At 47.8% G+C, this 26429-nt stretch overlaps 1 protein-coding gene across 2 annotated transcripts in view; it reads left to right on the forward strand.

Moving 5' to 3' along the window:
* Positions 1 to 26429, forward strand: part of LOC121269029 (receptor tyrosine-protein kinase erbB-2-like) — a 145188-nt gene that overhangs the window by 4945 nt on the left and 113814 nt on the right. For both annotated transcript variants that reach the window (XM_041173414.1, XM_041173415.1), the window contains exons 2-3: positions 22444 to 22595; positions 23285 to 23468. In XM_041173414.1, the coding sequence (XP_041029348.1) occupies positions 22444 to 22595; positions 23285 to 23468 (336 nt within the window). The remainder of the gene's footprint in view (positions 1 to 22443; positions 22596 to 23284; positions 23469 to 26429) is intronic.

The raw sequence follows: 26429 nt of genomic DNA on the forward strand, positions 1-26429 counted from the left end.
GGATCCCAGTGATAAGCCAGTATGGAGGGCAGGAGGATTTCAGCCAAGATTCTTGCTCCTGAGTCCTAACCTGTGACCTGCTAAGTACCCATGTCATTGGGCAGGTTTGAGCTCAGTATTCCTTCTCCACATGGTTAATAAACTCAGACACCACCCAGATAAAACGCATTAATAATATTTAAATATAGTGTTTTATTTTGAATGAAGAAATGTAGAAAAGTTGCTTATACGCTGTGTCTGTGCAGACCAGTGTGTGAGAGCTGTTCTTGCTGTGTGAGACTATGGGACTAAATGTGATTGGTTTGCAGTGTGAAACCCAGATATTGGGAATGGGGCAGGTTAGGGTTCATCAAGTCGCAGATGTCGGAGTGCAACATGGGGGAATGTGGAAATGTCATTAAGCTTTCTGCCATAACCCTTAGGGTACAGAGACTGCGACAGTCTTTACTGTTGTTTGTAGCCTGTGTGATGTCTAACCCGTCATTCAACGAACCAGACCCTAGCTCTGAAGTTTCCCAGCTCACAGAGAGTAGAGTATGGAAAGCCACGCACATCCATAAACTCTTCTGGTTGAGCCAGTTTTTAATGAAGTTGTTTGTTCTGTGAAGCTATGCAAGCAGCCTGGTTGCGTTATTGTTGGTGCTGCATTTAGCCTGAAGTCATTCCGACTAGTTAGTCCTGTTTCTGTTTTTTTGGAGCACCCTGAGCACTTGGTGCTCACAGCGTGACTGCGTGAAAGGCACAATAATTGTGTAAGGGTTATGTACTGTGCCTGTGGCCAGAGCTTTGTTTACATCTCTGTTTTACTAAAGGGCGGTTCTGGAGATTAGCCCCTCACAGTTTGGATTGTTTCATGGGAACTTTGAACTTGCCAGGAACACAGTCTTCAGTTAGTTCAATGTTCCCCTGATAACATCACAAATGAGCCTATTGCTTAGTTTAGTCTGTCTTAGCTTCCTCTGGGAGCTCTAGCCTCTTTGGGACCTCGCAGTTCTATCCAGCATGTGCCTTTAAAAGGGCTTCTGGCTCTATCTGTCTCCCAACCCTGAGCTGGGCAGCCTAGGAGGGTCTCGCCCTCAATCCACAGGCAATTGAATGGTTCAGCATTGTCAGCAAGGCAGAACCATGGGACACTTATGCTACCCTTGCCCACGTGTGCATGGATTAATGGCCCTCCTGTCCCCCCAGGTTAATGGCCCCACACTTCCTGGATTAAAGTTCTCAATGTAATGGCTTTTTCAGCCAAGATTCAATGGCACCCAGGGTCAAAAGTACTGGGGTGGAGAGGTGAAAGGTTGGGCGGAGGGTGGAGAGCATCACTCTCCGCTGTGTTCACTGGCTTTATTCGGAGAGGTTGCAAGGAGTGCCTGTGTCCATGCTTGGTGAAATTCATGTTGATTCTGCTGAAATCTCTGGGAAATTTGAGGTTTAGTAGATAAAAAAAATTGAAATCAAATAAATGTCTGTTCCTGAGTGCCTTCCTCCCAGGTTTATTGCATCACAGTTACGTTCTGCCTCGTTCATTCTTTCCTGATGATTTTTATTTGGCAAGTTTTGGAAAGAGAAATACAATCCCTCCTATTCATCGAAACAAATGACGTCTTAGATTTCTGTGCAACTCTAGCTAAAGGTGCTTGCAGATACAGGAGCCACTCCCTGAATAGTCCAACCTCAACCTTTACTCGCCTTCCAAAACAGGCACGTTTCTAAGATATTGATCATTTGTTGTGTGCAATGCAGAGACTGGTTGATTGGTTGTTATTGCTGCCTTTGCACAGCTCTGGAACAAACAGTACTAGCGCCCAGAGTGTGAACTTACTGACACACCCACCTGTCTGCGCTCAGCTTGGTAGTTCCTGGATACCTGTGCAGTGCTCTAATAACTGGAAACAAAGCTAAAACAAATGTGGCTGCAGAACAGAGAAGTTTAAACTCCATGTGGTAAACCCTCTTGTGTTTAGGTTTACAGGTATATTTGGGATTTAGGGGGATTGTAAGATTGAGGATGTAGGAGCACAAAGGCCTCATTTCTGCATTTGCATAGATGCCGGTGTTATGGGATGTTATGATTTCTGTATCCAACCCAGTTGTAGTGTAATGAACTCAAGGCGCCTGAGGGTTGACTCCTTCAGGTTCCACACAGCACTATGGGAGGTTTCCCTGCATTAAAGATGCTATTATTGATGCAAGTTGTTGGACAATTCTGAAACTCAGGCTCGACTTTGAGATGAACATTTTCACTCATGGGACACAGTGAAATCGTCAGCAGTCCTTCGATTTGAGGGTGACATCTACTCAGCGACATGATGGGTCTTTATGTGTCTGAACAGGCTGATTGTTGACTGGCAGATATTTGGACACATGGGGCAGGATGTCCCACAGGATAGTGGGATCTGAAGTGCAGGATTTGCTTCCTTTTCTTTCCTTCCCTGTCACCGCTCTGCCTCATCTTTAAGACGGGACTCGAAGTGTGATGCAGCTCGATGGACAAGTCACCGTTTTGAACGATTGGTAGCAAGTTTCTCCCAGTCATTAATGCCAATGCATCTATGTGTCAATGAGAGCTTCAGAGTGTCTTTATAGTGTTTTTTTTGTCCTCCCCTGGAATGTTGGCCATTTGAGGGTTAAGGAATTTCTCTAGTGATAGATCCTGGTGGAAGCCTGCATGTGACTTTGTTTAATGTGGGGAGTGGGATTTGGGGGTGCCAGCTTTATCCATATGATATTGATGGTCGGATTTCAGAGACGTGTCAAACCATGATGATCAGGACCATCTTGCCACTGCAACCTTCTGCTTTCGCAGCCAGCGAGAGACACTGTTTTCCTTCGCCTGGAGATTGATGCTCTCCTTCCACAGCCCAACCTTTCACTTCTCCAGGGCTTTTTTTGGAAATCTGTGTTCTAATGACAAAATGATCCAATTTTTCAAATCTTTTTTTGTGTTTATATTCCCTCAGGAAAAAGCAATGAACCCCCTGAAAAGCCGCAATATTTCTTCTGTTAGCGTGGAGCCAATACATCTCACAGTTTCGAACTTGAGGTTTATTACCTCTAGATTTAACTATTCCAGCCCTCTCCAAGCCAACCTCCCATCTTTTTGATTGACAAAGCTTCTTGGGATGTTTTACTCTGTTAAAGCCATTATATCACTCTTGATCACATCATCAAATATCAGTGGCACTGAGGCTTTGGGGGGAAAAAAAAAGCTTTTCATAAAACACTTCCTCATGACATCTACAGGAGGGAGTCATCGCCTTAGGTTAAACCCTACAGAAAGGTTGGTAGATTCTAGGGATCGTAACACCAAATGAGGCTATTCATCCATCGTGCTTGTGCTGGCTCTTTGAACAAGCTATCCAATTAGTTCCACTCCCCTGCTCTTCCCCAATTGCCTTGCAAATATTTCTCCTTCAAGTATTTATCCAGTTCTCTTGAAAGTATATTATTGAATCTGCCTTGCACTGCTCGAAATATCAAAAAACGAAACACTGCAGAGGCTGAAAATTCAAAATAAAATGGAATACAGATAGCAATCGGTGACATTGACTGACCCTTTGCCCAGTATGGGTCTAGACAGGGTCTTATGAGCAGGTTGGTGGAGTGGTTGCTGGGTGGGCTATTTTCCGGTTAATGGGTATTATGCGGAAGAAGGGATTGGATGGGGTATTTTTGAGGGAGCGGTGATTGGGTGTGTTTTTTTTTGGGGTGGGGAGGGGGTATCTTCAGGAAGTGGAGGTTGGGCAGGCAATTTTTGGGGAGCGAGTGCTGGGTTGGATATTTTCAGGGGAGCAGAAAGGTATTTTCAGTAGTCAGTGAGATGTATTGTGGGGTTTGTAGTGGAGTTCCCCGGGACCCTTGCTTTTCCTGATATATATTAACGATCTAGATCTTGGTGCGCACGGGACAATTTCAAAGTTTGCAGATGATATGAAGCTTGGGAGTGTTGTGAACTGTGAGGAGGTGGGGGTGGAACTTCAAAAGGATATTGACAATGGGCAGATAGGTGACAGATGAAGTTCAATGTGGAGAAGTACGAAGTGATGCATTTTGGTAGGAAGAACACGGACAGACAATATAAAATAAGGGGTGGAATTTTGAAGGGGTTGCAGGAGCAGATAGACTTGGATGTATATGTACATTGACAATCAAAGGTGGCAGGACAGGTGAAGAGAACAGTTAATAAAACATATCATATCCAGGGCTTATTATTAGGGGCAGAGAGTACACGAACGGGGAGGTTATGCTGAATTTATATAAGACCCTCATTAGACCTCATTTGGAATATTGTGTAAAGGTTCTGGGCACCATATTATAGGAAGGATGTAACCACATTGGAGAGAGTGCAGAAGAGGTTTACAAGAATGGTTCCAGGAATGAGAAACTTCAGCCATGAGGATAGATTGGAGAAGTTGGGACTGTTTTCCTTGGAAAGGAGAAGGCTGGGGAGACTTGATAGAAGTTTTTAAAATCATGAGGAGGCTGGACAGAGTAGATAGGGAGGAGCTGTTCCTGCTCGTAAAAGGATCAAGGATGAGAGGGCACAGATTTAAAGTGATTTGCAAAAGAAGCAAATGTGATGTGAGAAAAAACTTTTTCACACAACAATTGGTTCAGGTCTGGAATGCACTGCCTGGAAGTGTGGTGGAGGCAGGTTCAATTGAGGCATTCAAGAGGACATTAGATGATTATTTGGATAGAAACAATGTGCAGGATTACGGGGAAAAGGCAGGGCAATGGCACTAGGTCATAATGCTCATTTGGAGAGCTGGCACAGACACGATAGGCCGAATAGCCTCTTCCTGTGCCGTAAAAATTCTGTGATTCTGTGATATTGCTGGGCGAAATCTCAAGTAGCTGCAGTGCTCCATTCCCTTGCTTGGTGTTCCCTGTAAATTCACCATGGAGGCAGGCGCTGTCACCATGGTAACCCAGGCCCACAGTTTGGTGGAGGTGCTGTTGAACAATGATTTACCTGTTCACAAGCCAATTTTAGAGGGCTGCAAAGCTAATGGTGTTAGTGATCCACCTCGCCCAACTGACCTTGGCAGAAATCTCTCTTTTTTAGCACATTCCTGACATATTTGCCAAGCCTTTGCGAGCTGAGCCGTTCTGTTTCTGAGCTGGAGTCCAGGGGCACAGACACGAGCAGCACTGGTGAATGGACTGAGAAAGCCTGACACCACCTTACCCAAGAAGATGTGGGCGATTGTGGTCAGACTGAGATCAGCAGAGACCAAACACCACATCTGTAGCCTCCTTGTTCGCCACCCCCTCCCCCCAGGCTGAGTTCCACGTTCCCCAAGCTCAGTCCCACCCTGGCTGGGATTCTCCTGGTCTGACTGCAATGTGCAATGCAGCCTGTAACATGTGAACCATTGCTCTCTCTCAGATACCCACATGTAAGCAGGACAATTTGTCTGACTTAGTTTGTGAATCCTGGATTTCAAGCACCTCTGATCCCAGGCTCAGGAATGTGCCTGGCACCTGTCGGATTTGAACTGATGGTCACAGCTGAGTACAGCTGTTACCGACTCTCCCAGCTCTGACCAAGAAAGCTGCTTCTAGGGGAAGGGGCAAATTCCCTTTGTAATGAATTAACCACTGGTCTCCGCAAACCTGTCTGTTTAGGGCCAACGGGTTCAGTAACCCTAAGCTGGGTTATCAGAATGGTGATGTTAGTAACTCTAGGTCTTGTCCTGTGATACGAACTCCATAACATTGCATTAACCTTCTAGTGAGTCCATCAACATCTTTGTATTAGAGTGGCAGATATTTAATGAATCAAGTGAACCATTTTATATCTAGAGATTGTGCCTGTTGAATAAACAGCTACTCTCTACAGTTACACAGTGAGTGATCCTTATCCTGAATAAAAAGTGACCCTGTGCAGTTACACGGTGAGTGATCCTTACCCTGAATAAGCAGTGACTCTGTACAATTACACAGCGTGTGATCCCTACTCAGATCTTGAGGATGGTACGTGATTTACTCAGGGCACTATGTGCTGTCAGCAGCACCTAAATTAGACAAACAGGAAGCCAGGAAAAGGCAGTTGGAGTTATGTTTTGAGCTGTGTTGAGGTTAATGTGTAATATCAGCTGGGTTTCCTGGGATTACAGTATCTTAACAGTGCAGAAGGAGGCCATTTGGCCCATCAAATCTGCACTGGCTCTCTGAAAGAGCATTCCTCCTAGTCCCACTCCCCTGCCTTTATCCCCGTAACCTTGCACATTCTCTCTTCTCAGGTAGCAATCCAATTCCCTTTTGAATACCTCGATCGAACCTGCCTCCACCACCCTTTCAGGAAGCTTGTCCCAGACTCCAACCACCCTCTGGGTGAAAAATTTTTCCTCACATCCCATTTAATCCCTTTGCCAATTATTTTGAATCTGTGCCCTCTAGTTCTTGATGATCTCTTGAGTGGGAACAGTTTCTCACTATTTACCCTGTCCATACCCCTCAGGATCTTGAATGCCTCTATCCAGTCTCCTCTCAGCCTTCTTTATTCTAAGGCAAACAGTCCCAACCTCTCCAACCTATCCTCATAGCTACAGTTCTTCATCCTGGGAATCATTCTTGTGAATCTCCTCGGTATTCTCTCCAATGCCTTCGCATCCTTCCTCAAGTATGGCGCCCAGAACTGGACACAGTACTCCAAATAAGGCCACAGAACAAGATTTCCAACTGGCAATTCATGCATTCATCAGCATCTTGGGCAGTGTGTTATATTCAGGCCAGGGAATAGGCAATGCCTTTTACATTGGCTCAACAATTCCTGCTGTGGACCCCTGGGATTCGTATTCCCTTTCACACGATCTTGAGATCATTATTTATTATTGGGTATAAATACTCCCTGCTTCTGCCCCTACAGCCCCAATCTACCTCTCTTATTCCCCCACACCATCTCCCCCTGCAGCCCAATCTACCTCTCTTATTCCCTCACACTATCTCAGCTGCTCCCACCCCCACTGCCCCCAGCCCTCCCCTCCAATCCTCTGCAGGCCCTCACTACTGTCATGGTTATATCATTGCCCACCCTCAGCGATTTCCCTCCCTGCTCTTACTCTCTACCCCCCCACCCCACCCCCCCAACTCCCACCAGTGCTATGGAGAGGCCTGTGCTGTCCTCAGGGCTTCACTGTGCATCTGCCTCTGCCTTGAGACAGTACCGGAACAAGCTCATTCTTTAAGCAGATGTTATGTAATTATAGGATGTGAGTGGCTTCAGGTATCAGTGACAGCTTGGCGGAAGGAGACTTGGTGAGCTTTTCCTTCTCTCTGTATCCATGTCCAGGAAGTGCCCACCCTTTAATCTACTAATGGCCTGTGTACTCCTGTCCTGGATTGAACCCACCCCAGATATAGCAGCAAGACCTATGGAGCAGGAAACCAGTTTCACTGCTTCGGGCTCTACGCTCACGATACTTTCGCAGGCTCCCCAATGTTTGCTCAGACTGTAGCTCCATGGGGTGATGCTGTCCTTCTCCTGGCACTGCTGCTGGGTAGGGTCCTTGGCTTAAGTCAAGAGTGTTACTCCTCTCCGGGTAAGAGTGCGGGTGCACTGCTGCTCAAGTTCATTTTAAATCATGGCTTTTGCGCAAAACTGTTTCGATTGCGTGTAATCAGAGGACCAAATCCAGTCATCTCTGAGAGTCAAAACATCAGAGTGTTACAGTGAGGGGTGTGGGATGTATCAGTGTTACAGTGAGGGGTGTGGGATGTATCAGTGTTACAGTGAGGGGTGTGGGATGTATCAGTGTTACAGTGAGGGGTGTGGGATGTATCAGTGTTACAGTGAGGGGTGTGGGGTATATCAGAGTGTGACAGTGAGGGGTGTGGGGTATATCAGTGTTACAGTGAGGGGTGTGGGATGTATCAGTGTTACAGTGAGGGGTGTGGGATGTATCAGTGTTACAGTGAGGGGTGTGGGATGTATCAGAGTGTTACAGTGAGGGGTGTGGGGTATATCAGTGTTACAGTGAGGGGTGTGGGATGTATCAGTGTTACAGTGAGGGGTGTGGGATGTATCAGTGTTACAGTGAGGGGTGTGGGATGTATCAGTGTTACAGTGAGGGGTGTGGGATGTATCAGTGTTACAGTGAGGGGTGTGGGGTATATCAGAGTGTTACAGTGAGGGGTGTGGGATGTATCAGTGTTACAGTGAGGGGTGTGGGATGTATCAGTGTTACAGTGAGGGGTGTGGGATGTATCAGTGTTACAGTGAGGGGTGTGGGATGTATCAGTGTTACAGTGAGGGGTGTGGGATGTATCAGTGTTACAGTGAGGGGTGTGGGGTATATCAGTGTTACAGTGAGGGGTGTGGGGTATATCAGAGTGTTACAGTGAGGGGTGTGGGATGTATCAGTGTTACAGTGAGGGGTGTGGGGTATATCAGAGTGTTACAGTGAGGGGTGTGGGATGTATCAGTGTTACAGTGAGGGGTGTGGGATGTATCAGTGTTACAGTGAGGGGTGTGGGATGTATCAGTGTTACAGTGAGGGGTGTGGGATGTATCAGTGTTACAGTGAGGGGTGTGGGGTATATCAGTGTTACAGTGAGGGGTGTGGGGTATATCAGAGTGTTACAGTGAGGGGTGTGGGATGTATCAGTGTTACAGTGAGGGGTGTGGGGTATATCAGAGTGTTACAGTGAGGGGTGTGGGGTATATCAGAGTGTTACAGTGAGGGGTGTGGGATGTATCAGTGTTACAGTGAGGGGTGTGGGGTATATCAGAGTGTTACAGTGAGGGGTGTGGGGTATATCAGAGTGTTACAGTGAGGGGTGTGGGATGTATCAGTGTTACAGTGAGGGGTGTGGGATGTATCAGTGTGACAGTGAGGGTTGTGGGATGTATCAGTGTTACAGTGAGGGGTGTGGGGTATATCAGAGTGTTACAGTGAGGGGTGTGGGATATATCAGAGTGTTACAGTGAGGGGTGTGGGGTATATCAGAGTGTTACCGTGAGGGGTGTGGGATGTATCAGTGTTACAGTGAGGGGTGTGGGGTATATCAGTGTTACAGTGAGAGGTGTGGGGTATATCAGAGTGTTACAGTGAGGGGTGTGGGGTATATCACAGTGTTACAGTGAGGGGTGTGGGGTATATCAGAGTGTTACAGTGAGGGGTGTGGGATGTATCAGAGTGTGACAGTGAGGGGTGTGGGGTATATCAGAGTGTTACAGTAAGGGGTGTGGGGTATATCACAGTGTTACAGTGAGGGGTGTGGGGTATATCAGAGTGTTACAGTGAGGGGTGTGGGATGTATCAGAGTGTGACAGTGAGGGGTGTGGGGTATATCAGAGTGTTACAGTGAGGGGTGTGGGATGTATCAGTGTTACAGTGAGGGGTGTGGGGTATATCAATGTTACAGTGAGGGGTGTGGGATGTATCAGTGTTACAGTGAGGGGTGTGGGATGTATCAGTGTTACAGTGAGGGGTGTGGGATGTATCAGTGTTACAGTGAGGGGTGTGGGATGTATCAGTGTTACAGTGAGGGGTGTGGGGTATATCAGAGTGTTACAGTGAGGGGTGTGGGATGTATCAGTGTTACAGTGAGGGGTGTGGGATGTATCAGTGTTACAGTGAGGGGTGTGGGATGTATCAGTGTTACAGTGAGGGGTGTGGGATGTATCAGTGTTACAGTGAGGGGTGTGGGGTATATCAGAGTGTTACAGTGAGGGGTGTGGGATGTATCAGTGTTACAGTGAGGGGTGTGGGATGTATCAGTGTTACAGTGAGGGGTGTGGGATGTATCAGTGTTACAGTGAGGGGTGTGGGATGTATCAGTGTTACAGTGAGGGGTGTGGGATGTATCAGTGTTACAGTGAGGGGTGTGGGATGTATCAGTGTTACAGTGAGGGGTGTGGGGTATATCAGTGTGTTACAGTGAGGGGTGTGGGATATATCAGATGTTACAGTGAGGGGTGTGGGGTGTATCAGTGTTACAGTGAAGAGTCTGGGGTACGTCTGTGTTACAATGAAGGGTGTTGGGTATATCAGAGTGTTACAATGAGGGGGTGTGGGGTATATCAGAGTGTTACAGTGAGGGGTGTGGGGTATATCAGAGTGTTACTGTGAGGGGTGAGGGATATATCAGTGTTGCAGTGAGGGGTGTGGTGTATATCAGTGTTGCAGTGAGGGGTGTGGGGTATATCAATGTTACAGTGAGGGGTGTGGGGTATATCAGAGTGTGACAGTGAGGGGTGTGGGGTATATCAGAGTGTTACAGTGAGGGGTGTGGGGTATATCAGAGTGTTACAGTGAGGGGTGTGGGGTATATCAGAGTGTGACAGTGAGGGGTGTGGGGTATATCAGTGTTACAGTGAGGGGTGTGGGGTATATCAGTGTTACAGTGAGGGGTGTGGGGTATATCAGAGTGTTACAGTGAGGGGTGTGGGATATATCAGTGTTAGAGTGAGGGGTGTGGGATATATCAGAGTGTTACAGTGAGGGGTGTGAGGTATATCAGTGTTACAGTGAGGGGTGTGGGATGTATCAGTGTTACAGTGAGGGGTGTGGGATGTATCAGTGTTACAGTGAGGGGTGTGGGATGTATCAGTGTTACAGTGAGGGGTGTGGGGTATATCAGTGTTACAGTGAGGGGTGTGGGGTATATCAGAGTGTTACAGTGAGGGGTGTGGGATGTATCAGTGTTACAGTGAGGGGTGTGGGGTATATCAGAGTGTTACAGTGAGGGGTGTGGGGTATATCAGAGTGTTACAGTGAGGGGTGTGGGATGTATCAGTGTTACAGTGAGGGGTGTGGGGTATATCAGAGTGTTACAGTGAGGGGTGTGGGATGTATCAGTGTTACAGTGAGGGGTGTGGGGTATATCAGAGTGTTACAGTGAGGGGTGTGGGATATATCAGAGTGTTACAGTGAGGGGTGTGGGGTATATCAGAGTGTTACCGTGAGGGGTGTGGGATGTATCAGTGTTACTGTGAGGGGTGTGGGGTATATCAGTGTTACAGTGAGAGGTGTGGGGTATATCAGAGTGTTACAGTGAGGGGTGTGGGGTATATCACAGTGTTACAGTGAGGGGTGTGGGGTATATCAGAGTGTTACAGTGAGGGGTGTGGGATGTATCAGAGTGTGACAGTGAGGGGTGTGGGGTATATCAGAGTGTTACAGTAAGGGGTGTGGGGTATATCACAGTGTTACAGTGAGGGGTGTGGGGTATATCAGAGTGTTACAGTGAGGGGTGTGGGATGTATCAGAGTGTGACAGTGAGGGGCGTTGGGGATATCAGAGTGTTACAGTGAGGGGTGTGGGGTGTATCAGTGTTACAGTGAGGGGTGTGGGTATATCAATGTTACAGTGAGGGGTGTGGGATGTATCAGTGTTACAGTGAGGGGTGTGGGATGTATCAGTGTTACAGTGAGGGGTGTGGGATGTATCAGTGTTACAGTGAGGGGTGTGGGATGTATCAGTGTTACAGTGAGGGGTGTGGGGTATATCAGAGTGTTACAGTGAGGGGTGTGGGATGTATCAGTGTTACAGTGAGGGGTGTGGGATGTATCAGTGTTACAGTGAGGGGTGTGGGATGTATCAGTGTTACAGTGAGGGGTGTGGGATGTATCAGTGTTACAGTGAGGGGTGTGGGATGTATCAGTGTTACAGTGAGGGGTGTGGGGTATATCAGAGTGTTACAGTGAGGGGTGTGGGATGTATCAGTGTTACAGTGAGGGGTGTGGGATGTATCAGTGTTACAGTGAGGGGTGTGGGATGTATCAGTGTTACAGTGAGGGGTGTGGATGTATCAGTGTTACAGTGAGGGGTGTGGGATGTATCAGTGTTACAGTGAGGGGTGTGGGATGTATCAGTGTTACAGTGAGGGGTGTGGGATGTATCAGTGTTACAGTGAGGGGTGTGGGGTATATCAGAGTGTTACAGTGAGGGGTGTGGGATGTATCAGTGTTACAGTGAGGGGTGTGGATGTATCAGTGTTACAGTGAGGGGTGTGGGATGTATCAGTGTTACAGTGAGGGGTGTGGGGTATATCAGAGTGTTACAGTGAGGGGTGTGGGGTATATCAGAGTGTTACAGTGAGGGGTGTGGGGTATATCAGAGTGTGACAGTGAGGGGTGTGGGATGTATCAGTGTTACAGTGAGGGGTGTGGGGTATATCCCAGTGTTACAGTGAGGAGTGTGGGGTATATCAATGTTACAGTGAGGGGTGTGGGGTATATCAGAGTGTGACAGTGAGGGGTGTGGGGTATATCAGAGTGTTACAGTGAGGGGTGTGGGGTATATCAGAGTGTTACAGTGAGGGGTGTGGGGTATATCAGAGTGTGACAGTGAGGGGTGTGGGGTATATCAGAGTGTTACAGTGAGGGGTGTGGGGTATATCAGAGTGTTACAGTGAGGGGTGTGGGGTATATCAGAGTGTTACAGTGAGGGGTGTGGGGTATATCAGTGTTACAGTGAGGGGTGTGGGATGTATCAGTGTTACAGTGAGGGGTGTGGGATGTATCAGTGTTACAGTGAGGGGTGTGGGATGTATCAGTGTTACAGTGAGGGGTGTGGGATGTATCAGTGTTACAGTGAGGGGTGTGGGATATATCAGTGTTACAGTGAGGGGTGTGGGGTATATCAGAGTGTGACAGTGAGGGGTGTGGGGTATTTCATTGTTACAGTGAGGGGTGTGGGATGTATCAGTGTTACAGTGAGGGGTGTGGGATGTATCAGTGTTACAGTGAGGGGTGTGGGATGTATCAGAGTGTTACAGTGAGGGGTGTGGGGTATATCAGTGTTACAGTGAGGGGTGTGGGATGTATCAGTGTTACAGTGAGGGGTGTGGGATGTATCAGTGTTACAGTGAGGGGTGTGGGATGTATCAGTGTTACAGTGAGGGGTGTGGGATGTATCAGTGTTACAGTGAGGGGTGTGGGGTATATCAGAGTGTTACAGTGAGGGGTGTGGGATGTATCAGTGTTACAGTGAGGGGTGTGGGATGTATCAGTGTTACAGTGAGGGGTGTGGGATGTATCAGTGTTACAGTGAGGGGTGTGGGATGTATCAGTGTTACAGTGAGGGGTGTGGGATGTATCAGTGTTACAGTGAGGGGTGTGGGGTATATCAGTGTTACAGTGAGGGGTGTGGGGTATATCAGAGTGTTACAGTGAGGGGTGTGGGATGTATCAGTGTTACAGTGAGGGGTGTGGGGTATATCAGAGTGTTACAGTGAGGGGTGTGGGATGTATCAGTGTTACAGTGAGGGGTGTGGGATGTATCAGTGTTACAGTGAGGGGTGTGGGATGTATCAGTGTTACAGTGAGGGGTGTGGGATGTATCAGTGTTACAGTGAGGGGTGTGGGGTATATCAGTGTTACAGTGAGGGGTGTGGGGTATATCAGAGTGTTACAGTGAGGGGTGTGGGATGTATCAGTGTTACAGTGAGGGGTGTGGGGTATATCAGAGTGTTACAGTGAGGGGTGTGGGGTATATCAGAGTGTTACAGTGAGGGGTGTGGGATGTATCAGTGTTACAGTGAGGGGTGTGGGGTATATCAGAGTGTTACAGTGAGGGGTGTGGGGTATATCAGAGTGTTACAGTGAGGGGTGTGGGATGTATCAGTGTTACAGTGAGGGGTGTGGGATGTATCAGTGTGACAGTGAGGGTTGTGGGATGTATCAGTGTTACAGTGAGGGGTGTGGGGTATATCAGAGTGTTACAGTGAGGGGTGTGGGATATATCAGAGTGTTACAGTGAGGGGTGTGGGGTATATCAGAGTGTTACCGTGAGGGGTGTGGGATGTATCAGTGTTACAGTGAGGGGTGTGGGGTATATCAGTGTTACAGTGAGAGGTGTGGGGTATATCAGAGTGTTACAGTGAGGGGTGTGGGGTATATCACAGTGTTACAGTGAGGGGTGTGGGGTATATCAGAGTGTTACAGTGAGGGGTGTGGGATGTATCAGAGTGTGACAGTGAGGGGTGTGGGGTATATCAGAGTGTTACAGTGAGGGGTGTGGGATGTATCAGTGTTACAGTGAGGGGTGTGGGGTATATCAATGTTACAGTGAGGGGTGTGGGATGTATCAGTGTTACAGTGAGGGGTGTGGGGTATATCAGAGTGTTACAGTGAGGGGTGTGGGATGTATCAGTGTTACAGTGAGGGGTGTGGGATGTATCAGTGTTACAGTGAGGGGTGTGGGATGTATCAGTGTTACAGTGAGGGGTGTGGGGTATATCAGAGTGTTACAGTGAGGGGTGTGGGGTATATCAGAGTGTTACAGTGAGGGGTGTGGGGTATATCAGAGTGTGACAGTGAGGGGTGTGGGATGTATCAGTGTTACAGTGAGGGGTGTGGGGTATATCCCAGTGTTACAGTGAGGAGTGTGGGGTATATCAATGTTACAGTGAGGGGTGTGGGGTATATCAGAGTGTGACAGTGAGGGGTGTGGGGTATATCAGAGTGTTACAGTGAGGGGTGTGGGGTATATCAGAGTGTTACAGTGAGGGGTGTGGGGTATATCAGAGTGTTACAGTGAGGGGTGTGGGGTATATTAGTGTTACAGTGAGGGGTGTGGGGTATATCAGTGTTACAGTGAGGGGTGTGGGGTATATCAGAGTGTTACAGTGAGGGGTGTGGGATGTATCAGTGTTACAGTGAGGGGTGTGGGGTATATCAGAGTGTTACAGTGAGGGGTGTGGGATGTATCAGTGTTACAGTGAGGGGTGTGGGATGTATCAGTGTTACAGTGAGGGGTGTGGGATGTATCAGTGTTACAGTGAGGGGTGTGGGATGTATCAGTGTTACAGTGAGGGGTGTGGGGTATATCAGTGTTACAGTGAGGGGTGTGGGGTATATCAGAGTGTTACAGTGAGGGGTGTGGGATGTATCAGTGTTACAGTGAGGGGTGTGGGGTATATCAGTGTTACAGTGAGGGGTGTGGGGTATATCAGAGTGTTACAGTGAGGGGTGTGGGATGTATCAGTGTTACAGTGAGGGGTGTGGGGTATATCAGAGTGTTACAGTGAGGGGTGTGGGATGTATCAGTGTTACAGTGAGGGGTGTGGGGTATATCAGAGTGTTACAGTGAGGGGTGTGGGATATATCAGAGTGTTACAGTGAGGGGTGTGGGGTATATCAGAGTGTTACCGTGAGGGGTGTGGGATGTATCAGTGTTACAGTGAGGGGTGTGGGGTATATCAGTGTTACAGTGAGAGGTGTGGGGTATATCAGAGTGTTACAGTGAGGGGTGTGGGGTATATCACAGTGTTACAGTGAGGGGTGTGGGGTATATCAGAGTGTTACAGTGAGGGGTGTGGGATGTATCAGAGTGTGACAGTGAGGGGTGTGGGGTATATCAGAGTGTTACAGTAAGGGGTGTGGGGTATATCACAGTGTTACAGTGAGGGGTGTGGGGTATATCAGAGTGTTACAGTGAGGGGTGTGGGATGTATCAGAGTGTGACAGTGAGGGGTGTGGGGTATATCAGAGTGTTACAGTGAGGGGTGTGGGATGTATCAGTGTTACAGTGAGGGGTGTGGGGTATATCAATGTTACAGTGAGGGGTGTGGGATGTATCAGTGTTACAGTGAGGGGTGTGGGATGTATCAGTGTTACAGTGAGGGGTGTGGGATGTATCAGTGTTACAGTGAGGGGTGTGGGATGTATCAGTGTTACAGTGAGGGGTGTGGGGTATATCAGAGTGTTACAGTGAGGGGTGTGGGATGTATCAGTGTTACAGTGAGGGGTGTGGGATGTATCAGTGTTACAGTGAGGGGTGTGGGATGTATCAGTGTTACAGTGAGGGGTGTGGGATGTATCAGTGTTACAGTGAGGGGTGTGGGATGTATCAGTGTTACAGTGAGGGGTGTGGGGTATATCAGAGTGTTACAGTGAGGGGTGTGGGATGTATCAGTGTTACAGTGAGGGGTGTGGGATGTATCAGTGTTACAGTGAGGGGTGTGGGATGTATCAGTGTTACAGTGAGGGGTGTGGGATGTATCAGTGTTACAGTGAGGGGTGTGGGATGTATCAGTGTTACAGTGAGGGGTGTGGGATGTATCAGTGTTACAGTGAGGGGTGTGGGATGTATCAGTGTTACAGTGAGGGGTGTGGGGTATATCAGAGTGTTACAGTGAGGGGTGTGGGATGTATCAGTGTTACAGTGAGGGGTGTGGGATGTATCAGTGTTACAGTGAGGGGTGTGGGATGTATCAGTGTTACAGTGAGGGGTGTGGGGTATATCAGAGTGTTACAGTGAGGGGTGTGGGGTATATCAGAGTGTTACAGTGAGGGGTGTGGGGTATATCAGAGTGTGACAGTGAGGGGTGTGGGATGTATCAGTGTTACAGTGAGGGGTGTGGGGTATATCTCAGTGTTACAGTGAGGGGTGTGGGGTATATCAATGTTACAGTGAGGGGTGTGGGGTATATCAGAGTGTTACAGTGAGGGGTGTGGGGTATATCAGAGTGTTACAGTGAGGGGTGTGGGGTATATCAGAGTGTTACAGTGAGGGGTGTGGGGTATATCAGAGTGTGACAGTGAGGGGTGTGGGGTATATCAGAGTGTTACAGTGAGGGGTGTGGGGTATATCAGAGTGTTACAGTGAGGGGTGTGGGGTATATCAGAGTGTTACAGTGAGGGGTGTGGGGTATATCAGTGTTACAGTGAGGGGTGTGGGGTATATCAGAGTGTTACAGTGAGGGGTGTGGGGTATATCAGAGTGTGACAGTGAGGGGTGTGGGGTATATCAGAGTGTTACAGTGAGGGGTGTGGGGTATATCAGAGTGTTACAGTGAGGGGTGTGGGGTGTATCAGTGTTACAGTGAGGGGTGTGGGGTATATCAGTGTTACAGTGAGGGGTGTGGGGTATATCAGAGTGTTACAGTGAGGGGTGTGGGGTATATCAGAGTGTTACAGTGAGGGGTGTGGGATGTATCTGTGTTACAGTGAGGGGTGTGGGGTATATCAGAGTGTGACAGTGAGGGGTTGTGGGGTACATCAGAGTGTTACAGTGAGGGGTGTGGGGTATCCGAGAGTTACAGTGAGGGGTGTGGGGTATATCAGAGTGTGACAGTGAGGGGTGTGGGGTATATCAGAGTGTTACAGTGAGGGGTGTGGGGTATCCGAGAGTTACAGTGAGGGGTGTGGGGTATATCAGAGTGTGACAGTGAGGGGTGTGGGGTATATCAGAGTGTGACAGTGAGGGGTGTGGGGTATATCAGAGTGTTACACTGAGGGGTGTGGGGTATATCAGAGTGTTACAGTGAGGGGTGTGGGGTATATCAGAGTGTTACAGTGAGAGGTGTGGGGTATATCAGAGTGTTACAGTGAGGGGTGTGGGGTATCCGAGAGTTACAGTGAGTGGTGTGGGCTATCCGAGTGTTACAGTGAGGGGTGTGGGGTATCCGAGAGTTACAGTGAGGGGTGTGGGGTATCCGAGAGTTACAGTGAGGGGTGTGGGGTATATCAGTGTTACAGTGAGGGGTGTGGGGTATATCAGTGTTACAGTGAGGGGTGTGGGGTATATCAGTGTTACAGTGAGGGGTGTGGGATGTATCAGTGTTACAGTGAGGGGTGTGGGATGTATCAGTGTTACAGTGAGGGGTGTGGGGTATATCAGTGTTACAGTGAGGGGTGTGGTGTATATCAGAGTGTTACAGTGAGGGGTGTGGGATGTATCAGTGTTACAGTGAGGGGTGTGGGATGTATCAGTGTTACAGTGAGGGGTGTGGGGTATATCAGAGTGTTACAGTGAGGGGTGTGGGATGTATCAGTGTTACAGTGAGGGGTGTGGGATGTATCAGTGTTACAGTGAGGGGTGTGGGTTATATCAGACTGTTACAGTGAGGGGTGTGGGGTATATCAGTGTTACAGTGAGGGGTGTGGGATGTATCAGTGTTACAGTGAGGGGTGTGGGATGTATCAGTGTTACAGTGAGGGGTGTGGGATGTATCAGTGTTACAGTGAGGGGTGTGGGATGTATCAGTGTTACAGTGAGGGGTGTGGGATGTATCAGTGTTACAGTGAGGGGTGTGGGATATATCAGAGTGTGACAGTGAGGGGTGTGGGATGTATCAGAGTGTGACAGTGAGGGGTGTGGGGTATATCAGAGTGTTACAGTGAGGGGTGTGGGATGTATCAGTGTTACAGTGAGGGGTGTGGGATGTATCAGTGTTACAGTGAGGGGTGTGGGATGTATCAGAGTGTGACAGTGAGGGGTGTGGGGTATATCAGAGTGTTACAGTGAGGGGTGTGGGATATATCAGAGTGTTACAGTGAGGGGTGTGGGGTATATCAGTGTTACAGTGAGGGGTGTGGGGTATATCAGAGTGTTACAGTGAGGGGTGTGGGATGTATCAGAGTGTTACAGTGAGGGGTGTGGGGTATATCAGAGTGTGACAGTGAGGGGTGTGGGGTATATCAGAGTGTTACAGTGAGGGGTGTGGGATGTATCAGTGTGACAGTGAGGCGTGTGGGGTATATCAGAGTGTTACAGTGAGGGGTGTGGGATGTATCAGTGTTACAGTGAAGGGTGTGGGATGTATCAGAGTGTGACAGTGAGGGGTGTGGGATGTATCAGTGTTACAGTGAGGGGTGTGGGGTATATCAGAGTGTTACAGTGAGGGGTGTGGGATGTATCAGTGTTACAGTGAGGGGTGTGGGATGTATCAGTGTTACAGTGAGGGGTGTGGGATGTATCAGTGTTACAGTGAGAGGTGTGGGATGTATCAGTGTTACAGTGAGGGGTGTGGGATGTATCAGTGTTACAGTGAGGGGTGTGGGATGTATCAGTGTTACAGTGAGGGGTGTGAGATGTATCAGTGTTACAGTGAGGGGTGTGGGATGTATCAGTGTTACAGTGAGGGGTGTGAGATGTATCAGTGTTACAGTGAGGGGTGTGGGATGTATCAGTGTTACAGTGAGAGGTGTGGGATGTATCAGTGTTACAGTGAGGGGTGTGGGATGTATCAGTGTTACAGTGAGGGGTGTGGGATGTATCAGTGTTACAGTGAGGGGTGTGGGGTATATCAGAGTGTTACAGTGAGGGGTGTGGGATGTATCAGTGTTACAGTGAGGGGTGTGGGGTATATCAGAGTGTTACAGTGAGGGGTGTGGTATGTATCAGTGTTACAGTGAGGGGTGTGGGATGTATCAGTGTTACAGTGAGAGGTGTGGGATGTATCAGTGTTACAGTGAGGGGTGTGGGGTATATCAGAGTGTTACAGTGAGGGGTGTGGGGTATATCAGAGTGTTACAGTGAGGGGTGTGGGGTATATCAGAGTGTTACAGTGAGGGGTGTGGGGTATATCAGAGTGTTACAGTGAGGGGTGTGGGGTATATCAGAGTGTTACAGTGAGGGGTGTGGGGTATATCAGAGTGTTACAGTGAGGGGTGTGGGGTATATCAGAGTGTTACAGTGAGGGGTGTGGGATGTATCAGTGTTACAGTGAGGGGTGTGGGGTATATCAGAGTGTTACAGTGAGGGGTGTGGGGTATATCAGAGTGTTACAGTGAGGGGTGTGGGATGTATCAGTGTTACAGTGAGGGGTGTGGGGTATATCAGTGTGTTACAGTGAGGGTTGTGGGGTATATCAGTGTTACATTGAGAGGTGTGGGGTATATCAGTGTTACAATGAAGGGTGTGGGGTATATCAGAGTGTTACAGTGAGGGGTGTGGGGTATATCAGAGTGTTACAGTGAGGGGTGTGGGGTATATCAGAGTGTTACAGTGAGGGGTGTGGGGTATATCAGAGTGTTACAGTGAGGGGTGTGGGATGTATCAGTGTTACAGTGAGGGGTGTGGGGTATATCAGAGTGTTACAGTGAGGGGTGTGGGGTATATCAGAGTGTTACAGTGAGGGGTGTGGGATGTATCAGTGTTACAGTGAGGGGTGTGGGGTATATCAGTGTGTTACAGTGAGGGGTGTGGGGTATATCAGTGTTACATTGAGAGGTGTGGGGTATATCAGTGTTACAATGAAGGGTGTGGGGTATATCAGAGTGTTACAGTGAGGGGTGTGGGGTATATCAGAGTGTTACAGTGAGGGGCGTGGGGTATATCAGAGTGTTACAGTGAGTGGCGTGGTGTATATCAGTGTTACAGTGAGAGGTGTGGGGTATATCAGTGTTACAGTGAGGGGTGTGGGATATATCAGTGTTACAGTGAGTGGTGTGGGATATATCAGAGTGTTACAGTGAGAGGTGTGGGGTATATCAGTGTTACAGTGAGGGGCGTGGGGTATATCAGTGTTACAGTGAGGGTTGTGGGCTATATCAGAGTGTTACAGTGAGAGGTGTGGGGTATATCAGTGTTACAGTGAGAGGTGTGGGGTATATCAGTGTTACAGTGAGGGGTGTGGGGTATATCAGTGTTACAGTGAGGAGTGTGGGGTATATCAGTGTTACAGTGAGGAGTGTGGGGTATATCAGTGTTACAGTGCAGGGTGTGGGGTATATCGGTGTTACAGTGCAGGGTGTGGGGTATATCAGTGTTACAGTGAGGGCTGTGGGGTACATCAATGTTACAGTGAGGGCTGTGACGTATATCAGTGTTACAGTGAGGGCTGTGGGGTATATGAGTGTTACAGTGAGGGGTGTGGGGTATATCAGAGTGTTACAGTGAGGTGTGTGGGATGTATCAGTGTTACAGTGAAAGGTGTGGGGTATATCAGTGTTACAGTGAGAGGTGTGGGGTATATCAGTGCTACAGTGAGAGGTGTGGGGTATAACAGTGTTACAGTGAAAGATGTGGGATATATTAGTGTTACAGTGAGGGTTGTGGGGTATATGAGTGTTACAGTGAGAGGTGTGGGGTATATCGTGTTACAGTGCAGGGTGTGACGTATATCAATGTTACAGTGAGGGCTGTGGGGTATATCAGTGTTACAGTGAGGGGTGTGGGGTATATCAGTGTTACAGTGATGGGTGTGGCATATGTCACTGTTACAGTGAGGGCTGTGGGGTATATCAGACTGTTGCAGTGAGGGGTGTGGGGTATATCAATGATACAGTGAGGGGTGTGGAGTATATCAGAATTTTACAGTGAGGGGTGTGGGGTATATCAGAGTGTTACAGTGAGGGGTGTGGGGTATATCAGTGTGTTACAGTGAGGGGTGTGGGATGTATCAGTGTTACAGTGAGGGGTGTGGGGTATATCAGTGTGTTACAGTGAGGGGTGTGGTATGTATCAGTGTTACAGTGAGGGCTGTGGTGTGTATCAGTGTTACAGTGAGAGGTGTGGGGTATATCAGTGTGACAGTGAGAGGTGTGGGGTATATCAGTGTTACAGTGAGAGTTGTGGGGTATATCAGTGTTACAGTGAGAGGTGTGGGGTATATCAGTGTTACATTGAGAGGTGTGGGGTATATCAGTGTTACAGTGATGGGTGTGGCGTATATCAGTGTTACAGTGATGGGTGTGGCGTATATCATTGTTACAGTGAGGGCTGTGGGGTATATCAGACTGTTACAGTGAGGGCTGTGGGGTATATCAATGTTACAGTGAGGGGAGTGGAGTATATCAGAATGTTACAGTGAGGGGTGTGGGGTATATCAGTGTGTTACAGTGAGGGGTGTGGGGTATATCAGAGTGTTACAGTGAGGGGTGTGGGGTATATCAGTGAAACAGTGAGGGGTGTGGAGTATATCAGAATGTTACAGTGAGGGGTGTGGGGTATATCAGAGTGTTACAGTGAGGGGTGTGGGGTATATCAGAGTGTTACAATGAGGGGTGTGGGATGTATCAGTGTTACAGTGAGGGGTGTGCGGTATATCAGTGTATTACAGTGAGGGGTGTAGGATGTATCAGTGTTACAGTGAGAGGTGTGGGGTATATCAGTGTTACAGTGAGAGGTGTGGGGTGTATGAGTGTTACAGTGAGAGGTGTGGGGTATATGAGTGTTACAGTGAGAGGTGTGGGGTATATGAGTGTTACAGTGAGAGGTGTGGGGTATATGAGTGTTACAGTGAGAGGTGTGGGGTATATGAGTGTTACAGTGAGAGGTCTGGGGTATATGAGTGTTACAGTGAGAGGTGTGGGGTATATCAGTGTTACAGTGAGCGGTGTGGGGTATATCAGTGTTACAGTGAGAGGTGTGGGGTATATGAGTGTTACAGTGAGAGGTGTGGGGTATATCAGTGTGACAGTGAGAGGTGTGGGGTATATCAGTGTTACAGTGAGAGGTGTGGGGTATATCAGTGTTACAGTGAGAGATGTGGGGTATATCAGTGTTACAGTGAGAGGTGTGGGGTATATCAGTGTTACAGTGAAAGGTGTGGTGTATATCAGTGTTACAGTGAGAGGTGTGGGTATATCACTGTTACAGTGAGAGGTGTGGGGTATATCAGTGTTACAGTGAGAGGTGTGGGGTATATCAGTGTTACAGTGAGGGGTGTGGAGTATATCAGAGTGTATATCAATGTTACAATGAGGCATGTGTGATATGTTAAACACTACAATCCACACCTGTCTTCTGTCCATGTTTTCCTCAGTTTGCCCTGGGACAGACATGAAGCTGGAGCTGTCGTTCAGTTTAGAGAACCATTACTACACACTGCGCAAACAGTACGAGAACTGCCGTGAGGTACAGGGCAACCTAGAGATCACCCACCTTACAGGGAACCACAATCTATCCTTCCTGCAGGTAACCATGTAAATGAGAGTGTGCGCACGTTTCACATTTGTGAAAAGTGGTTTAATTTTTGCCATTTCCTGGGTCATGTGCAGGGGCTGGACTCACTTTGGGATCTCCCAATGTGCCTATTCCACACCTTGAGTTTTATCAAACTGTTGGACTGTCGGTTGGCCTGACACCTTGCCTGCCCAAGCACACATTAGCTGCAGTCTCTTGACTTGGCAGGAGCTGATTTATTTCCCTCCCCTGTGGGATCCAAGGCACTGCGACAATTCATATAGCTCATCTTGTGGACTAGTGAGAACAGTAAGCATGGCACAGAATGGGGGTGGAAGGTGGCTCATTCCCTCCACTCCTGGCGCGGGCTGGGTCCCGCTCGCCCCCAGGCTACGCATTTGCTCTTTTTGCCTATGGTCTACCAAAGTGAGCCACATAGCCGACCAGCCACACGTTTGGTGGAATGCCTGGGTCTTGGATCTATGGTCAGGGCAAGAATCAATGGGAAGCATTGAATTGTGCTCAGAAGCCTTGGCTGGGATCTCTGCAGAGCAGGGATAGAATCTGGTTTTTCCTGCTTTCTTGATCAACGACTTTGAACTGAACTCACTGAAGGATCAGGGGGCATGTCTGTTGATGAACTCTCTACTTCTTACAAGTTCCAAGTGTGGGATTTAAGGATCTTGTATTTTTTTGTGCAGAATATTCAGGAGGTCCAAGGTTATGTTTTAATAGCACACAATGAAGTAGACTACATTCCTCTAGAAAATCTACGCATCATAAGAGGAAGCCAGTTGTATGAGGATCAGTTTGCGTTGGCTGTCCTGTCTAACTTTAACCCCACCGGTACTGGTCTCCGTGAGCTTCGGATGAGAAGTCTGACAGGTTAGAGCTTTTTTTACAATCTCCCTTCTTCCGTTTGTTGGTCTTACGATTCAGTAAATTAATCCCATCTGTCCTAATTCTGACATTGACCCAGATTTGAGATCAGTAATTGAAAAGCTGACTCGTAGCATTCCTAACTTCCCCAAATAACCCAGGAACAGATCCTGACTCTCTCCTGTCTGTGCCAGTCATGCTCCGGAGATGGACTAACCTATCCCAGGAATTTACAGAGTGCTCCATTACCCACTTCAGCAGAGAAAATCCAGGTTGAAACTTTTGATCTCGGTTGGGAATTCCAATTCTCACTGAGCTTAGCAGGAGTTATCTTCACAGGAATTGGGCATTTCTGGACCCTTTCGCCTGTGATTAAAAATAAAGCTGGTGTTCTTTCAGCAGTCAATAGTGATAAAGCCAACTGGATCCTGTTGGCAGGAATTCCAGGGAATCAGCAAGGTGAAAACAGGAGCAGAGGAGGCAACTAATGCATGAAGCTGTAATTAATGATGGCAAAACCTGTAGAGTTTAGCAGGAAGAGGAGAATGAGACTGTTGAGGCTACCATAGTTCCGAGATATTGAGTGAGAGTGATTTGGAGTAGGCATAGTGCTGACAGTCTCGGGTAAATTCCACCATCTTGTAAGGGACAACCTTGATGGGGTTGGAGAACCAACATATCAGTAATGTTCACATTTGAAACCTAGCTCCACAAGAATACAAGAATTAGAAGCAGGAGTGGACCACATGGCCATCAAACCTGCTGCACCATTCAATATAGCTTCAACTCCATTTTTCCACCTGCTCCCCATATCCCTTCATTCCCTGGGAGACCAAAAATCTTAAATGTATTCAATGAAGGAGCATCCACAACTTTCTGGGATAGAGAATTCCATAGATTCACAACCTTTTGAGTGAAGTAATTTCTCCTCCTCTCAGTCCTAATTGATTGGCCCCTTATCCTGAGACTGTGCCCCCGAGTTTTAAATTCACCGACTAGCGGAAAGAATCCCTGAGCGTCAACCCTGTCAAACCCCCTGAGAATTTTGTAGGTTTCAATCAGATCACCTTTCATTCTTCTGGATTCCAGAGAATATAAACCCAGTTTAATCAGCCTCTCATCATAGGACAACCTTCTCATCCCAGGGGCCAATTTAGTGAATCTTCACTGTACCATCTCCAATGCAAGTATATCCTTTCATAAATGTGGAGACCAAAACTGCACACAGTATTCCAGATGTGATCTCACCAAAACCCTGTCTCATTGTAGCAAGATTACTTTATTCTTGTACTCCAATCCCCTCGCGATAAGGTCAAAATGCCATTTGCCTTCCTAATCACTTGCTGCACCTTCATGCTAACTTTGTGTTCCTTGTACGAGCACACCCAAATCTCTTTGAACTCGACACTTACAAGTTTCACACCTTTTAAAAATTATTCTGCATTTTTTTATTCTTATGACCAAAGTGAATAACTTCACACTTCCCCATATTACCTCCATCTGCCATTTGTTGCCCACTCCCCTAACCTGTCTCTATCTCTTTGCAGCCTCTCTGTGTCCCCTCCACAGCTTACCTTCCCATCTAGTTTCTATCATCAGCAAACTTCAATACATTACTCTCTGTCTCTTCATCTAAGTTATTAATATAGATAACTCATAAACGTTTACAGCACAAGAGGACGCCATTCGGCCCATCGTGTCAATGCCGCTTAACACAGATCTGACTACACTGATCCCATTTTCCAGCGCTTGGCCCATAGCCCTGGAGGCTATGACAATGCAAGTGAATATCTAAATAATTCTTAAATGTTACAAGAGTTTCTAATACAACTACCCTTTCAGGCAGTGAGTTCCAGACTCCCACCACCCTCTGGGTGATAAAATTTCTCCTCAACTCCCCTCTTAGTTTCTACCTCTTACCTTAAATCTATGCCCCCTGGTTATTGACCTCTCCATTAATGGAAAAAGTGCCTTCTTATCAACCCTATCTATGCCCCTCATAATCTTACACACCTCTATCAAGTCCCCTCTCAACCTTCGCTGCTCTGAGGAAGACAACCCCAGCCTATCCAATCTTTCCTCATAGCTTAGACCCTTCAGTCCAGGCAGTATCCTGGTAAATCTCCTCTGCACCCTCTCCAGTGCAATCACATCCTTCCCATAATGTAGTGACCAGAACTGCACGCAGTACTCCAGTTGTGGCCTAACCAGCGTTTTATACAGTTCCAGCATAACCTCCTTGCTCTTGTATTCTGTGCCTCGGCTAATCAAGGTAAGTATCCCATATGCCTTCTTAACCACCTTATCACCTTGCTCTGCTACCTTCAGGGATCTGTGGATATGCACACCAAGGTCCCTCTGATCTTCAGCACTTTCCAGTGTTTGACCATTCATAGTGTAATCCCTTGTCTTGTTAGGGACCTTGACTTGTAAGGGACCTTATCAAAAGCCTTGCTAAGGCCCATGTAGACCACATCAAATGCATTACCCTCATCAACACTCTTGGTTATCTCCTCAAAAAATTTGATCAAAATTGTCAAACACGTCCTTCCCTTAACAAATCCATGCTGACTATCCCTGATTAATCTGTGTCTCTCCAAATGCAGATACATTCTGTCCCTCAGAATTCTTTCTAGTAACTTCCCCACCACTGAGGTTAGACTGATTGGCCTGTAATTTCCTGGTCTATCCCTTCCTCCCTTTTTTAATAATGGGACAACATTAGCAGTCCTTCTGTCCTCTGGCACCTCACCTGTGGCCAGAGAGGATTTGAAAATTACTGCCACAGCCCCATATATTTCTTCGCTTGCCTCCCTCAACAGCCTGGGATACATCTCACCTAGGCCTGCGGATTTATCCGCTTTTAACGCTGCTAAACCTACTAGTACCTCCTCTCTCTCGATGTTATTTTCCTCTAATATTTCAGTCCTCCACCCTGATGTCTATACCTGCGACGTCCTTTTCCAT

Source organism: Carcharodon carcharias, chromosome 23 (assembly GCF_017639515.1).
Source record: "Carcharodon carcharias isolate sCarCar2 chromosome 23, sCarCar2.pri, whole genome shotgun sequence".
In the NCBI taxonomy this organism is placed as follows: domain Eukaryota; kingdom Metazoa; phylum Chordata; class Chondrichthyes; order Lamniformes; family Lamnidae; genus Carcharodon; species Carcharodon carcharias.